The 18177-nt window shown below is 44.1% G+C and overlaps 1 protein-coding gene across 5 annotated transcripts in view; it reads left to right on the forward strand.

Moving 5' to 3' along the window:
* ZNF609 (zinc finger protein 609) overlaps positions 1-18177 on the forward strand; it is a 210348-nt gene that overhangs the window by 149101 nt on the left and 43070 nt on the right. For all 5 annotated transcript variants that reach the window (XM_062206116.1, XM_062206118.1, XM_062206119.1 and 2 more), the window contains one exon: positions 3084-3309. In XM_062206116.1, coding sequence (XP_062062100.1) covers positions 3084-3309 — 226 coding nt within the window. The remainder of the gene's footprint in view (positions 1-3083; positions 3310-18177) is intronic.

An 18177-nucleotide genomic window follows, 5' to 3' on the forward strand; every position in this document is an offset into this window, starting at 1 on the left:
TCTTCCCAATCTCCCATATGGGTGCAGGGGCCCAAGCACTTGGTCCATCTTCCACTGCTTTCCTAAGCACATTAGCAGGCAGCTGGATTGGAAGAAGAGCAGCTGGAACAGGAACCAGTGCTCATATGGTATTCCGGTGTCACAGGTGGAGGCTTAGCTTACAGCACCGGCCTGGATTTCTTTTTTTTTTTTTTTTTTTTTCCCTTCAAAAAACCTTTTGTTGGTAAGATTTATTTATGTATTTGAAAGGCAGAATGACAGGGGATGGAGGGCGATGGAGATCTTCCACCTGCTGGTTCATTCTCCAAATGCCTTCAAGAGCCAGGGCTGAGCCAGTAAAATCCAGGAGCCCAGAACTCAATACAGTCTCCCCATGTAGATGGCAGGGACTCCAGTCTTTTGGCGATCACCTGCTGCTTCTGAGGGTGCACACAAGCAGGAAACTGAAGTTGGAAATAGAGCCCAGGCACTTGAACCCAGGTAGTCCAGTGTGGGCTGTTGGCATCCCAAGCAGCATCCTAACCACCCAAGCACCCGCCCCGCCTGTAGGATTTCTTGCAGCATTCCTGAAAGCGCTTAAGGATTAGAGCCAGATCCCAGGTGTAGTAGGGAGGCTCAAGTTTACTTTTTCTTTGTTGTTTTTACCTTCAGGTCTGGGTGTAGAAATTTTAAAGGGTCTTTCAAGGATCTACCACATTCCAAGAATTAATTGCCAAATTACATTGTAAATGCCTGATTTTCAAGAGTAAAAAAACATTTTCTTTACCACTTACCATATATGCAAAAGATTGATCACACAGACTTCCATTTCATTTGATGAAAAAGATGGTTCGGGAAGTGCAGAGTGAGCGTGTATATATGTTTTGTGTATAAGCAGATAAGGATAATGTTTTGCTCACTTTTAATCAAGTTAGTGCATGAGCATCCTATGATCTCTGACAGTGATGATCTGCAAATAGTCGTGTCTTTCTAAGCCAAGAAGCCAGAGCCAACTGCAGAGATTGGACGCAGTATCCAGACCTTGGCTTCTAAACTAGTTTTCAAGGCCAGGAAGACGTGAGAGTGTGTTGTGGGGAAGAAACTGGATCCTAGGCAAAGTGGTGGTCATGCGGTAAATTACACCAGACCCAGAGTTACAGTGCAGAGCTGCCCAGCAGCTTGGAATATGAAGCTATGTGTGGCTTTCTGAATGTCTCTATTCAAGGACTTCTTTTAAGCTGTGCTGCGAAGTCTTTCACAAGCAGCAGCAGCTGCCAGTCCTTGATTCTCATTTTCTGTATCTGCTGGTCAATACCATAATCCTCAGAGGAGGTCAGTGTGTATCTTGGGTACCTTTGTGTATGCTCAGTTAGGGTTTGGGCACTCTAAATTCAAGAATGGTACTTTGTCAGCTTGATAAATGCTAGGATTTAATGAGTTGTCATCATCACCCTTTCCGTTATGAGTTTTATATTGTCTGTTGATGTGCTGCATTCTGCTTAGAACCTAAGTAATTAGACTCTTGAGGAGACCTAGTTTTGGGGGTAGATCACTGGTGTTTGACTATTTCTGTATATGTGTACATTGTAATCTTTTATATCTTCAGAATGCTACGGGTTGTTGTGAATTGGCTTCTAGATGGTAACAGCACCTCCTGTTTCTTACAGATAATTCTGATATTATAGTCATACTCTAAAATGCTGTTCTCATTAAGCAACCACTGCTAAAATCTGAGTGTTAGAAACTCCTGTCAGTTATTCCCAGCCCATGTTTAACTAACTTTTTTTTTTTTATTAAAGATTTATTTATTTAAAAGGCAGAGTTACAGGGGAGGGGAGGCAGGGCTTCCATCCGCCGGTTCACTCCCCAGATGGCCCTAATGGCCAGAGCTGCGCCAATCCAAAGCCAAGAGCCAGGAACTTCTTCCGGCTCTCCCACGTATTTGTTGAATGCTAGGTTGATAAGAAGCACAGTGGTGGCAGTAGGACATGCCTCAGAAGCCGAGCCTTTTCTTTAAAAGAAAAAAAAAAAGAATATTTACTTAGAGCTGGCAGTGTGGCATAGTGGGTTGAATAGTTGCCTGCAGCAGACGGAAGATCTCTCTTTAAAAAGATTTAATTTATTTGAAAGGCAGAGCATGAGAGAGAGTGAGAGACCTTTCATCTGCTAGCTCCCTCCTCAAATGGCCGTAACAGCCAGGATGGGGCCAGGCTGAAGCCAGGAGCCCAGAATTTCACGTAGGTCTCCCACGTGTGAGGGCCCAAGCACTTTGGCCATCATCATTTACTGGCTTCTTAGGCATATTAGCTAGCATGCTGCTGGATCAGAAGCAGAGCAGCTAAGACTCGAACTGGCGCTCTGATATGGTTTAACACCAGCCCCAAGCTGAGCCTTTTCTTCCTCATCAGTCTGTGTGTTTTCCTGCTATTGAAATCTGGCTCTGATTCTTTCACTAGAGATTTTTTTAATGAGACAAGAAAAATAGGACTCAAAAAAGAAAACGCTTTTAGCTAAGCATGCTTTATGAGGAAGATCATTAATAAGAAATAAAGCTTTCCCTAGCACACGATGCTCTCAATTAAACCACTAGATTGGTAGTAGTATTATGAGCTAGAACTTGAAAGAAAGGACAGATATCTTGTATTTAGAGACCTCTACACTCTGGCAGGAAAGGATACAGTATTAGATTAAATACAGGGCCGGTGCCGCAGCTCACTAAGCTAATCCTCTGCCTGCAATGCCGGTACCCCGGGTTCTAGTCCCGGTTGGAGCGCCGGATTCTGTCCCGGTTGCTCCTCTTCCAGTCCAGCTCTCTGCTGTGGCCCAGGAGTGCAGTGGAAGATGGCCCAAGTGCTTGGGCCCTGCACCCGCATGGGAGACCAGGAGGAAACAGCAGGCTCCTGACTTTGGATCGGCACAGCGCGCTATCTGTAGCGGCCATTTGGGGAGTGAACCAATGGAAGGAAGACCTTTCTCCCTGTCTCTCTCTCTCTCACTGTCTAACTCTGCCTGCCCAAAAAAAAAAAAAAAAAAAAGAAACAGAACAAGTGTTTCCTCTAAATGTTCTTCCTTCAACTTAGCCCCTGCTTTCTCTTCCCCTACAGATGGAGTCCCCTGTCTCCACACCAGCGGTGCTACCACTACACCTTTTGGTGCCAGTGGTCAATAATGACATCTCATCTCCCTGTGAGCAGATCATGGTTCGTACCCGATCAGTTGGAGTCAACACATGTGATGTGGCTCTAGCCACAGAACCTGAGTGCTTGGGCCCCTGTGAGCCTGGAACCAGTGTCAACCTTGAAGGCATAGTGTGGCAGGAAACAGAAGATGGTAAGTACTACATGTGACTTCCCATTCTTTTTCAGCTGGCTTCTGCAGAGTAGCTAGTAGGAGAATCACTGTTGTAAATACTGCGAAGAATTTATTAAGCATCTCGGATATCTCCAGCCTGCTGGCGATACCCACACAAAACATAGCAAACTTTTTAGCAAAATCTTACATCTCTGGGGCCAGCGCTGCAGGTGAAGCCACCTCCTGCGACTTCGGCATCATATATGGGTGCAAGTTCGAGTCCCGGCTGCTCTACTTCCCGTCCAGCTCCCTGCTGATGCACCTGGGAAGGCAGTAGAAGATGGCCCAAGTGCTTCGGCCCCTGCCATCCATGTGGGAGACCTGGATGAGGCTTCTGGCTCCTGGCTTTGGCCTGGCCCAGCCCTGATCATTGTGGCCATTTAGGGAGTGAACCAGCAGATGGAAAACCTCGTTCTCTCTCTCTCTGTAACCCTGCCTTTCAAGTAAATAAAATAAATCTTTAAAAAAAAAAAAAAAATCTGCCAGCTTCTAGAGCTTACTAATGCCAGATTTTTAGGTTAATTATCTCTCCCTTCAGAGTTGTTTAAGTGTTGATACTTAGTCATTTAATAGGTGCTATCTAGATTAATTCAAACTGTGCCTGTGTTCTCCATACTTCTCTCATTTTATGTGAGAAACTTGGATTACAAATGAAATTTGGGTGAGGCTTAAAGAAAAAGTAATGGAAGGGCGCTAAGGGAGTCAGGAGAATGGAGAACAGTCACTCTTAATGTTGCTCATTGACTGCAGCTCTTGCCTGTTTTAACACCTGGAGGTGCAGCCCGCTCTTTCCTCCCCTGGCTGCCTAATTGCCCAGCCACCTACGCCACTTCATGCATCTGTCACTTAGTACAGATTTTATAGGCCTCGTCAACATGGAAATGTTGACATGGTCTTGTTTTCAGGCATCCACCAAGCTGTTGGCTCACTGTATATAGGGTGCTGCTACCCAAGGCTACCAATCCAGACTTCTTGCATGTTTCATTTGCCCCTGAAAACAGTCTCTTCTGTTTTAGAAATTCATAAACCTGAGGGGGGCGTACTGAATTTGAATGCAAAGGGACGTAACTTGTATTTCAGATCCCTTGGTGTAGTATCTGGTAGCAATTTGATTTTAGCCATTCAGTCCAGTTTGGGCTTTTGGCCAAGCAGTTAAGACGCCTGTGTCCCACATCAGAGTGCCTTGGTTCAGTACCCTGTTCTGGCTCCTCTCCAACTTATTGATGCCACAGACTCTGAGGGGCAGCAATGAGGGCTAAGTGGACCTGTCCCTGGCTTCCACATGGAAGACCTGGATTGAGTTCCCAGCTTCACTTCTGACCATTATAGACATTCAAGGAGTGAGCCAACAATAGGAAATCTCTGTCTTTTTCTTTCTGCCTCTCAAAAGATACATTTTTGAAAAAGAAGAATCCAAGTCTTTATCATGTGCATGGTTACATATGTATGGCCAAAGAGGTTGAGCCTCAGAGTCTCATCATGTTTCTTTATCAATAATTAGAATTTTACTTAAAGATTTTATTTATTTGAAAAACAGAGTTACAGAGATAGGGCGAGAGAGAGAGAGAGAAATCTTCTGCCCGCTGGTTCACTCTGCAGATGGCCGCAATGGCAGGACCTAAGCCAATCTGAAGCCAGGAGCCAGGAGCTTCTTCTGGATTTCCCATGTGGGTGCAGGGGCTCAAGGAATTGGGCACATTAGCAGACAGCTGTATCAGAAGTGGAACAGCTGGGACTCGGACCGGCACCCACGTGGTATGCCAATGCTGCAGGCCGGGACTTTAACCTACTGCACCACAGCACCAGCCCAAATAATTAGAATTTTAAAGCATCCTAACTCAGGACTTTAGAGACCCAGAGGAGTACAGCTAATTATTTCTGATTATCACAAAGCCATCTTGTCAGTCTGCCTATAGAAATTCAGATATTTCATCCTAGTTATTCTAATAAAAGTCTCTTTCCCTGTGTATTTTTTGTTTTGTTTTGTTTTGTTTTGGTTTGGTTTTTTTTGTCATTCAGTATTTAAGTCCACCACACAATAGGTGCTGTTGTGTTACAGGTTAAGAACTTTGTGTTCTTGGCTGTCAAATTAGGGATATAGTAAATCTCTACCTTTCAGAGTAATGCAAACAACCAACCAACAGCAAAAAAACAAAACAAAACACTATTCTGTTAGAAACTGATATAAAGTGGCAAGCAACTTCGACTCAAAAGTAGGGGGAGGACAGTGTTGTAGTGCAGTGGATTACCCACTGCCTGCCACACTGGTATCCCATGTCAGAGCACTGGTTTAAGTCTCAGCTGCTCTGATTCTGACCTTAACTTCCTGGTAATGTGCCTGGGAAGCCTTCCTGACTTCTGACTTTGACCTGCCCAGCCATTTGGGGAGTAAACCAGCGGATAAAAGATCTCTTTCTCTCTGCCTCTTCTTCTTTGTCACTCTGCCTTTCAATTAAGTAAATCAATCTTTAAAAAAAAAAAAAAAAACTGAGCAGATGTATATACATGAGGATACTTCAGAAAGTTCATGGAAAATGGCGTTAAAAGATAAGTTCATTTTTGTGTAAAAAGTTTTTAAATCCTTGTGTAGTTTTTCTCATAATATGCATTTGCCATAAACATTTTGAAGATCCTTTGTGCAATCTGGAAATCACAAAATGTCTATCTGATTTTTAAAATGTCAGGGTGGGCATTTGTAAGTGGTTAAGTCACCACTTCAGATGCCTGTATCCCATATCAAAGTGCCTAGACTTGAGTCCCAGCTCTGTTCCCTATTCCAGTGTCTTGTTAATGCATTCCCTAGAACACTGAAGGTAATGGCTCAAGTTGGATTCCTGCCACTCACATGAGAGACCTGGATGGAATTCCTGCTCCTGGATTCAGCCCTCTCCAGACCCAGCTATCAATGGCTTTTGAGGAGTGAACCAGCAGATGGGAGATCTCTGTTTCTCTGCTTCTCCTCTCTATCTATAAAGTAAATTATTTCTTTAAATGTTAAGGCAGGTTTTTGGCACAGCAATTGAGATACAATTTGGGGGTCCGGCACTGTGGCACAGTAAGTAGGTTAATCCTCCACATGCAGCACCAGCATTCCATATGAGCGCCGGTTCTAGTCCCAGCTGCTCCACTTCCAGTCTCGCTTTCTGCTATGGCCTGGGAAAGCAGTAGAAGACGGCCCAAGTCCTTGGGCCCCTGAACCCACATGGGAGACTGGGAAAAAGTGCCTGGCTCCTGGCTTCAGATCAGCCCAGCTCTGGCCATTGTGGCCGTTTGGGGAGTGAACCAATAGAGGGAAGACGTTTCTCCTTCTCACTGTCTGTAACTCTACCTCTCAAATAAATAAATAAAATCTTAAAAAAAAAAAAAAAAAAAAAAAGACACCACTTGGGGTACCTACATCTCATATCAGAGTACGGGTTCAAATCTTTGCTCTACTTCCAGTTCCAGCTTCTTGCTGATACATGCCTAGGAGGCAGCAGATGATACATGATACGCTTGGGTCCCTGTCACATATGTAAGAAACCCACGTTGAGCTCCAGGCTTCTGGCTTCAGTCTAGCCCAGCCCTGACTGTTGCTGGTGTTTGGGAAGAGAACCAGCAGATGGAAGATCTCTCTGTATCTGTTTCTGTCTCTGCCTCTCAAGTAAAGTGGAACTAATAAAGAAATAAATAAAAATATTTTTAGGCCGGCGCCGTGGCTCAACAGGCTAATCCTCCGCCTTGTGGCGCCGGCACACCGGGTTCTAGTCCCGGTTGGGGCGCCGGATTCTGTCCCGGTTGCCTCTCTTCCAGGCCAGCTCTCTGCTATGGCCCGGGAAGGCAGTGGAGGATGGCCCAAGTCCTTGGGCCCTGCACCCACATGGGAGACCAGGAGAAGCACCTGGCTCCTGGCTTCGGATTGGCACGGTGCACTGGCCACAGCACACTGGCCGCAGCGGCCATTGGAGGGTGAACCAACGGCAAAAGGAAGACCTTTTTCTCTGTCTTTCTCACTGTCCACTCTACCTGTCAAAAAAAAAAATTTTTTTTTTAAATGTCATCTACCTGTGGCCCAAATTTAAGTAGCCACAGATTTAGTTGGAATCACAGAAATGTCTGGGCCACATCTCTGCCACCAAGCAACCTTCAGGCCTTTGTATCACTGTACTTAAGATAAAATACATCAGTTTCCTGCCAGTCTATTCTACTCATCTCTGTGATGGTGACTTTTCTCCCAAGGCGAAATGTTCTTCATTTACATGAACCTGACAAAAACTTTTCAACAAAGTGAGGCTCACCCTTTCACTCTCCTAAGGACAGTGAATACCTTTTTATATGAAAATTCTTATTTTCTCTCCCAGCCAAGGGCATGTTAACACAGATTATTTAGTTGTTTATTTATCGGTGAATTGTTTGCTCTGAAAGGCTCTCTGGTTCTGTTTGTTATTGGCAGCCTAATACCAAGTTCCCCTGTCATGCACTCTCAATATACTCTGTATTTTATTTCACTACACTTACCATAGTTTGTAATTTTGTTAATTGTATGATTTTTTTTTCCCATTGATGTCTTTCTCTTCCACTGTTCTAGAAATCCTGTGAGATCAGGGACTCTGTTTTGCTAACTATTAAATCCCCAACGCTTAATACCTAGCACGTAAATGGGTTCTGAGAATGTTTGAGTGAATGCTCACATCCACGTCATCATTTCTGAATCTCTGGTAATATGAGCATGTCTCATTCAGATACTATAATGCTGCTTGAATTTAGGAATTATGTCAAAATACTTGCCAAATTCTACTCAGACTGCTTTCATCAAGTTTGAGATCATTCTGATTATCTAACATTTTTAGTTCTACTTTTAATCCCAAATTTTCTTCCACTTACTATATTGTGTTTCAAGGTTTAATACCCCTCTTCACTCTTTTTTTTTTTCCTTCCCTTTTTTCTTTCTTTCCAAGAGAAAGAGAACTGTTCTGCATGATGTATGCTTTTCTTCTGGCCACCCCAGAGGACCTGTACTGGAACTACCTGGAATCAGAGTTGGCTCACATTCCTTTTCATTTTAGGCAATAAGACTTCCTGCGACAATCATTCTTTAAAATCTATGGGATCTAGAGTACTAAGTCAGTCCTCAAGTTAATAATCATAAGAACAACATGCAGATAGTTAAAAACGGTCCTTCCAGGCCTCAGGCTTTTTGTTTGCCACCTGACTTTATACTTCTATCTCTGTGACCAGAAAATCACCGTGCTCAAATAGAAAAGCTTGTAGCTTAGAAAGAAGCTGTGAATGCTTGGTGTCTGACAGCAATGGAAGACGCTCAGGTCCCTGTCGAACTGGGCCACCTTACTGAGAACAGATATAAGGTTCATAGTGTCAATTATTCTGTCTTCCCCTTCCCATCCAAAAGTATTGCTACTTTTCTCATTTCTCATTATCTCTCATCATTTTAAACCTTGCTTGGAGGCATTTTGAAATTCTGCAGATTCTATCTCTTTTGAGGCTCTTCATAATTCAGCCAGCATTGCAAAGATCCTCCTTGACTAGGTTTAACCTTGGGACTGTTAATGCTTTCCTTGGTGTTGTTGTTGTTTTTTTACAGAGTGGATAGAGAGAGAGACAGAGAGAAAGGTCTTCCTTTTTGCCGTTGGTTCACCCTCCAATGGCCGCTGCGGCCGGCGCATCATGCAGATCCGAAGCCAGGTGCTTCTCCTGGTCTCCCATGTGGGTGCAGGGTCCAAGCACTTGGGCCATCCTCCACTGCCTTCCCGGGCCATAGCAGAGAGCTGGCCTGGAAGAGGGGCAACCGGGATAGAATCTGGCGCCCCAACCAGGACTAGAACCCAGTGTGCCGGCGCCGCAAGGCGGAGGATTAGCCTGTTAAGCCACGGCGCCAGCCTGTTGTTATTTTTAAAGCCTTATTCTCAGTGCTTACACAAGGGTCTGATTCTACCTGATTTCATTTATCTTACCTTATTTTAAATCAAAATAGCCAGTACAAAGTCGGTTCCAGATTTACAAGGCCTAACCTTAACCCTGGGTCCTAGAGGCCATATATAAGAAGTCTTAAATCTGGCTGGCACTATGGTGTAGCGGGTTAAACCACCGTCTGCAGCACTGGCCTTCTATATGGGTGCTGGTTTGAATCCCAGCTGTTCCTTCTCCAGTCCAGCTCCCTACTAATTCGCCTGGGAAAGCAATGGAGGATGGCCCAAGGGCTTGGGCCCCTGCACTCACAAGGGAGACCCAGATGAAGCTCCTGGCTTCAGCTTAGCCCAGCCCTGGCCATTGCAACCATTTTGGAAGTAAACCAATGGGCAGAAGATTTCTCTGTCTCTGTCTCTGTCTCTCTCTTTCTCTCTTCCTCCCTCCCTCTCTCTCCCTCTCCCTCTCTCCTTCTGCCTCTTTGTAACTCTGCCTTTCAAATAAAATAAATGAATCTTTAAAAAAAAAAAAAAAAAGGAAGGACTTGAGCTAGATATGTGCTTCCTATTAGAACTTTTTGTGATGGAGATGCTTTCTTCAAAATGGTAGCCTATAGTCACATGTGATAATGAGCACCTGAAAAGTGACAAATGGAATGGAGGAACTGAATTTATAAGTTCAGTTTAATTTAAATAGCCATTTGTATCAACGGGCTTACAGTATGAAGTGTGCATACTCTGAGTGGAAAGAAGGGTGCTTCTGTGGGAGGGTGAAGAGGGAGGAGAGTAAGTAGCTGACATCTAAACAGACCCAGGGTGACTGCTGTGTACTTTTGCCCCTGTTACCCAGGAGAACATTTGGCCCTGCTTCAAACGCTGTGGTTGAGCACTGTGCTTTGGTCTGTGGGTTGCAGTTTTCTCATTATCAGAGTAATAGGCAGTGGTTTTGCTTAGCAGGAAGTTAGTTTGCCTGTGGTAGCTTCGCTGAGAACCTGCCCCAGTGATTCTTCATCCTCATCTGATTGCAGATCCCGACTGCGAGTCTTTATCCTTTTCACTAAAGGGAAGGGACTGTCCATTAATCTTCTTTCAGGGAAATGGTAACCTTGGTAGTTACCCTTGTTTTATTCTGTGTGATTCTGATGTAGGAAAATATGTGTGTGAACCATGAAATGTATAATTTTAGATTTGGCACTGGAAAAGTAAGGTGTTACTTAGCTACCGGTTTTCTTTCTCCTGGTCTATAATTAATGCCCTTTCACCTCCTTCTTGCCCCAGGCAGCACTCCCCTGGAGAGAGAGGGTGCACAGTGACCAGGCTTTCTCCATTGCTTAGCCAATTGCGTACAAGCCCGACTCCTGCAGAAATAGCTCTGCCAATAGCACAGTCGTAAAGAGCCTAGCAGCCATTGTCTGGCACCACAAATCGTAGCAACAGACCACCACATGGCAACAGCAGCCACACAAAGGAAACGTTAGGGGAATCAATACCTACTTTCTCTACCCTCCTTCACTGAAAACAACAGCTAACACACTTTTCCTGCCTAGCAGCTTGCTCCCAGGGGATGCTTTAGGGCAGTGAAGTGATATTCCCTTGTGGATTGTGTTATCTGTCCACTGTCACATATTTGAAACCTGTAGCCCTAAGGAAAAATTCAGTCATAGGCATTTTTTACTTTGTTTTGTGAATTACAAAATAAGCTGATCTCCAGGAGACAGAGAAGTCCTTTTGTGCACTCACCCATTCCTCCCCCCCTTCTCCACCCCCACCCCAGGAAAGGCAATACAGGCTGCAGTGCTGTGGGCTTGCCAGATAGGTAAAGTTGTTTCAAAATGAGATTCTTTCGATGTTTCAGTAACAGTCCTCTTAGATGGTCTAAAACACAGGCCCATTTTGTCATTAATACCATCCTTTAGTTCTTGATACTTACATGGGCTCAGGTGAGTGATATACCTAGATGGTAAGTGTAGTTCTGACATACCCTGGGACTGATCGCTAGCTCTAGCTTGTTTAGTTTTGAAGCAGTTCCAAGAGGGAAGGATCCCATTTGAGAACCTGGGTATTTTCATGCCTGTGTAGATCATTTAACTAGCCTGGCTTTAGTTTCCTCATTTGCAAATGATGGTGTAATCATTTGTGTGGGACTGAAGAGGGGATTGTTTTTGTTAGCCAGTGATGAGATCTACTGGAAGATGTTATTGAACCCTCTGGTCTCAGTGCTCACTCTGCCAAAAACAGGTCCTGGCCCTGCCTGGTTGATAAAGTTACTGTAACAGTGATGGGCAGAAGCAGTTAACAGACTTGGCATCTAGCCTTTTCTTCCATGGCAGTACTTTCAGACAAGTTCAGGCAGAACTTGGCTCCCAGGCCACTGCCACCAGGTTGCTGCTGCCTCTTAATGATGACAATGAGAACAAACTCTCATCTCTTTCTGTCCATGTGTCTGTCTGTCTCTGACTACTCAGGGAAACAAGGGGCTGTTCCCTACCTCATTTGATGTCTCATTATCCCATCTCCCTCACACCCTCAGGCTTTCCAGAACAAAGAAATGATAGGGCATCAACTTCATAATTCAAGCAGCTAGAGATAATTTCCCCAGGATAGGGTGGGTAGGTACTGATTCCTCCTGGCATGAGGCAGCATTGCTAAATGGCCTTGTGTTTTGTCTGCCAGGCTTAGGCTTTGTTAGACCCATTCAGGCTTCTCTGGATTTGAGTTAAATTATAGTAGCAAACCAAGCCCATATACTTTTAGAGGGATAGGGGTTAGGAAAAACACAGCAAGTGTGTCATTTATAGGCCTTGCTACTTGCTAATTGCTCAAGGAATTTTTGTTTAATCCGCCATCCTTAGGCTTACTCCTGCCAGATCCTTTATTTCCCTTAGTTGCTGCCTTCACAGCCTTCTCCATAGCAACAAGCTATATGACAAAAGGGCTGTGGTGAGAAACAGCGGTTCCCCCTCCCCCAGGTTGTACTGTTTTCCCTTTAGGGAATCTAAAAAAAGCCGAAAAGACTGCTGTCAAATAACTTCCTACCTCCATTGAACTCATAATCAAATGAAACTTTTAACCCTGGACTAATTCATTGAATAACTTGCCTTCTCCTTACATGACTGTTATTATCTCCGCCTTTTGAAAAATTTCCCAGATCATTCAATATACTTGAAATCCTGTGCATATTCCCGTTTACCAAGCATCTCCTCTGCTTTTCAGCTTTTAGCTTACTCCTTAGAATTATATAAAAATCTGCTGGAATCAAGTTCTAATATGGAGAAAGAAATAGTAAAGAAAGGGGAACCCTCCCCCACCCCACCAGGTGCTGTTACTAGACTGGTCTGCTGTCTTGGAGGCTGGGCAGACTTGGCTAGCATCTCAGCTGATCCTCACATAACCTGCTTTATCATCCCCTTTGCCACTAATCTACTGGAGTCACAAACTGAAAGGCTTTCTTTTTTTATGTTAATGGGTCTTAGTGAACAATAACAGAAACATGTATATGAATCATAATGAAGTGTGCAGGTCATCAGATTTTCAAAGTGAACAAGCCATGTGGTAGCAGCACCTAAATAAACACAACATTGCCAGGACCCCAGAGCCCTTTCGTGTTGAGCAGCTCAACGTTATACAGTGAGATTTAGCCATGTTGTTGAGCTTTATTTATTTTCATTATTTTATAATATTCCATTTATGTATTCTGCTTATTTGGTTAGTAGTTGATAGCCATTTTGGTTATTTGTACTTTGGGGCTGTTATAAAAAATGCTGCCTATGGGGCCAGCATTGTGGCATGGTAGGTATCTGATTGTCCCAGCACCTTACTGAAAAGATAAATCTTCCCTTACTGCTCAGCAGTGTCACATTTGTGACTGACGTGTTATGTGCGGGTTTGCACTCTATTCTGTTCCATTTACCCATTTGCCTATTTTTAAAACTATATTTTAAAGATTTCTATTTATTTATTTATTTGAAAGGCAGAGTGACAGAGATTTTCCATCCACTGGTTCACTCCCCAAATGGCCACAAGGGCCAGGGCTGGTCCAGGCCAAAACCAGGAGCCAGGAACTCCATCTGTGTCTCCCATGTGGGTAGAAAGGGACCAAGGACTTGGGTCATCTTCTGCTGCTTTCTCAGGCACACTAACAGGGAACTAGACAGGAAGTAGAACTGCAGGACTCAAACCAGCACTCACATAAGGATGTGTGTGTTGCAGGCAGCAGTTTTAACCTGCTGTACCACAACACTGGGCACTAAAATATGTTTTATAAGATTTGTCTATTTAAAAGGCAGAGTGACAGAGGCACAGGTTGGAGGCACAGAATACCTGAAACTAGGCACTCCAGTCTGGGATGTGAGCATTTCCAAGAGGATCATAGCCTGCTGTGCCACAATACCCGCCCATTTACCTATTCTGAAGCCATTATTACACCACCTTATTAAGCTTTGTAAGTCATGTTACCTAATAGTGTAAATCTTCCAGCTTTTTATATGTCTTTAAAAATGCCTTGGATATTCTTGGCCTTTTGCATTTCCATATAAATTTTAGGGCCAGTTTGTGAATTTTTATGGAAAAAAACCTGCTGATATTTTTATTAGGATTATGTTGAATCTCCGGATCAGTTTGGATAAGATCTAAAATGTTATCCTTTTACTTAAGCTGGTGTTACTCAGAGAGTTTGGAAGAGGGCAGGTTGGAGCGAGTCAGATTATCACTTGGAAGCTTGTTTAACATATATTTGAGCTGCCCCAAACTCCTCATATTCTTGAGTTCTGTTTTGTTTTTTCATTTATTTGAATAAAGGTAGAGAGCTCCCATCTGCTGGCTTACTCCCCAAATGGCAGCAGTGGCGAAGATTGGGCTACGCCAGGGTAAACCAGGAACATTAAATTCAATCCAGGTCTCCCATGTGGGTGACAGGGACCCAATTTCTTGAGCCATTGCCACTGCCTTCCAGCCTCTACATTAGCAGGAAGGTGGAGTCAGAACTGGGAATTGAGCGCAGGTACTCTGAAGTTTGGTATAGCTTCTTTCTTTTCTTATTTTTTTTTTTTAATATATCTTCTAAACTGCTATGTAAAATGTCCACCCCTTCTCAAATCTTGAATTGGCAGCTTCAGAATGGAACCTGACGATGTTTACTGTAAAAAAGTAATTGTGGTTTGCTGCCAACACCACTGTTCTCCACTCCCTTATTTGAGAACCACTGACCTAAACTGCAGTATAATAGCTATAAGTCAATGAGTCTAGTTAGTAAAAAGCTGACTGATTTAATCAACACCAGCTCAGCCTTTGGCAGTCTGTAATAGTTTCCTAGAATTGCCATAACAAAACAGCAAAAAACTATTTGACTTACAATAACAGAAAACAAAATTTTAAAATTTTCCTTTTATTTGAAAGGCAGAGAGACAGATCTTCCATCTGCTGGTTCACTCCCCCAAATGCCCACAACAGCCAGGACTGGACCAAGCCAAAGCCTAGAGTCCTGAACTCAGTCTGAATCTCCCTTGTGGGTGGCAGAGACCCAAATACTTGAGCCATTACCTGCTGCCTTCCAGGATGAGTATCAGCAAGAAGCTGAATCAGAAGTGAAGGAATGGGGGCTGGCGCTATCTCTCACTCTGTCTAATTCTGACTTACAAATAAATTAAGTAATAGATTTATTTATTTATTTGAAAATCAGAATCACAGAGAAGAGAGCGAGACCTTCCATCCACTAGTTTACTCTCCAGATGGCTACAACGGCCAGGGCTGAGCTGATCAGAAGCCGGAAGCCAGGAGCTTCTTCCAGGTTTCCCACGTGGGTACAGGTGCCCAAGTACCTGGGCCATCCTCCGCTGCTTTCCCAGGCAGCAGAGCTGGATTGGAAGTGGAGCAGCTGGGACTTGAACTGGTGCCCATATGAGATGCAGGCACTTCAGACGACACCACAGCACTGGCCCCTAAAATAAATCTTGAAAACAAAAACAAAACAAAACAAAAAGTGAAGGAGCCAGAACTCAAACCAGGCACTTTGACTAGGGATGTGGACATTCCAAGGGACAACTTAACCACTACAGCCAAACTCCCTCCCCCACAGGAAATTTATTATCTTACAATTTTGGAGGCTAAAATTCTGAAATCAAGGTGTTGGCAGGGCCATATCTTTCTTAGGACTGCAGGGGAAAATCTTCCTTTCTTAGGTTTGCCAGCAGTCCACGGTGTTTGGCTTGTAGATGCATCACCTCAGGTGCAGGCTGTCTTCCGCCTCTGTCTGTATCCAGGTTTTTCCTCTTTTATACATCCACAGTCACACTGGGTTTGGGTAGATCCTTCTGATCTCATTTTAGCTTGACTGCCTCTGTTAAAACTGTGTGTCCAAATAAAGTGATGTTCTGTGGTCCTGGGTGTTAGGATTTCAACAAATCTTTTCTGGGGTGACAAAATTTAACCCATAACAGGGGCTGATGAAAATTTATGAATAATTATTGTCACAGATTGGAATGAGGAAGACCATCCAGAACTGCATAATAATGAGGCACTGCTTCCCAGAGACAAGAACATCTGTCCTCTGGTCCCAGGTTGCTCTCTCTGCATTGCTTTTTTCCCTTCCTTGGCCCTGAGACTCAAAGGGGTGGTTCAGTTCTACTCAGTTAAGTCCTGAACCTGCCAAGTGGAGGTAACCAAAAGGAAAAACAGGTTTCAGTAATTGGTGGCCTCAGGCTGAAGAATGCTGAAAAGAGAAGGGCCTTGTGTGAGCCCGCCCTCGTAGTGTTTCCTGCTAGGTCATTAAAACAGTGAAGCTGTGGACAGCAGGAGTCCATGTCAGCCCCTGGCAAGTATTTCCACAAGGCCGTCCCATGGAGATGACACCATTCCTGTTCCCAATGGTTTTCCGACAAGCTCTCCAGCTGCACGTGGTGACCTCTGCTGAGCTGCCTCCAGCCAAGGCTCCTGCGTCTGGAAAGGGAGGATGTGAGGTTTGAGGGTGTGGTGGAGCAGCCTTTGTCGCACTTATGCAAAGTTTGCTTGGTGCACGGGGAGGAGGAGCTGTATCAGATCTTTAGTGTTCTTCAGCAGCCACCCAGTCCCCACAGGCTAGGGGAGTGGTTTGCATTTGGCCTTACTTCTCTGCTCTAAGCCAGTTCTTTTCCTTGCCTAGTTTTAGCCATACCAGATCTACCTCACCATTCCCAGGATTGGCACTTGCTTGATAATGATTTCAACTGGCTATTATACTTTTGCTTGAAATTCTGTGGAAAGTACCATGGTTCTATGAATATTGTTCCAGGATAATTTTCTTTGGCTCATTCAGCCCTAGAAGATCACACAAATAAGGGGTGAAAGTTTTTCTTTCCTGTGGATCCCAGAGTTGAAAGCAGAAGTTTGAAGATACCATTTTCTATAGCAGTGGTTCCCAAATTTTGCTACACTTGGAAAGTGGTGGCAGGAATTTTAAAAATCCTTATGTCTGGGTTTCACCCAATTAAATTAAATCAGAATGTCTGTGGGTGGGAACCAGCTGCCAATTTTTTTTAAGGATCCCCAGGTGCTTCCATTGTGCAGTCCCACATCATAGCTCCGTAGGCCTCCAATGTTTCTGCAGAAGACTACCCCAAATTGCTCTGTTGGATCACCTCACAGATTTATACTCGTACTTAGAATGTAAATAAAGGACTCCTGGTCAGTGTAGGAAGTATTCTCTCTACAGGAATAATAAAACATGCTTCTGCCTTTAGATTTTTGGTTTTGGAAGGCTCATACATAATTCGATCCTTCCCTGCAGTCAGATCCATGATTTGAAGATGAATGGATTGCCAGGGTAAGTCAGATAAAACACCTAGGAAATGCAGTTAATCTGATTTAAGGTTTTGCCTTACATTTGGTTTGGTAGGGCATAAGAATTTATAGCATGGCGAAAGCATTTTCTAATAATTTTCTTTGCAATAGGCAAATTTGGAACTAAAGTATGCCTGAAGTATGGCCCTTTTCACTAAAGTTCCTGATGTTACCTCAGGGCAAACCTATAAAAAGAGAATGATTTTCACATAACTATGTACCTGTACCCAATTTAAGAAAAAAATCTTAACTAGTACGCCAACCACAAAAGACCATAATTTTCCCGGTCTCTTCATTTCTAAAAGCTACTTACAGGGCTGGCTCTGTGGCACAGTGGATTAAGCCACTGCCTGCAGCACCAGTATTCCACATGTGACCAATTCGAGTCCTGGCTGCTCCACTTCTAATCCAGCTCCCTGCTGATGGGCCTGGGAAAGCAGCCAAAGATGGCCCAAGTACTTGGGTCCTTGCAACTACTTGGGAGACCCAGAAGAAGCTCCTGGCTCCTAGCTTCAACCCAGCCCAGTCCTGGCTATTGCAGCCATTTGGGGAATGAGCCAACATATGGAAGATTTCTCTCTCTCCGCAACCCCCACCCCCCCGCCCCGTAACTCTGCCTTTCAAATAGATAAATAATGTTTAAATGATGGCTATGCACCCTTATGAATTTCCAGTTATAGTCACCCTTTCCCCATATCTCTGGTTTGAAAACACATTTATCGTGAAAGAAACAATTTGTGTAATTTCTGATCACGTGTCAAGGTTAAATATTAGACAATAACATACCAGAGATCAGCTGTGGAAGTAAACAGTTCCTACATTTACCCCTTGAGGCAGCTGCAGAGAGGGCCTCCAGAACTTCATACTAGCCTTCCTCACAGGGATCCTCTTGCAGCTCTCCCCCATGCCCTCAGTCTTCGGCAACACCCCCTTGCTTCAGGCCAAGGTGCAACTGTGCTTCAAGCCTTCCAGAAATTGAAAAGAGGATTAGAAAATCTGAAAATCCTGTTGAGCAGGAGCTGAGGTATTACAGCTGCATCTTCTTCCACTTTGCACCAGCTCCTGAATCAGTAATAAATATATCTGTCATTTTCCTTTAGAAAGAAATTGGAGGGCAAGTGCTGTGGCATAA

This window comes from Lepus europaeus, chromosome 11, assembly GCF_033115175.1.
Source record: "Lepus europaeus isolate LE1 chromosome 11, mLepTim1.pri, whole genome shotgun sequence".
NCBI lineage: Eukaryota > Metazoa > Chordata > Mammalia > Lagomorpha > Leporidae > Lepus > Lepus europaeus.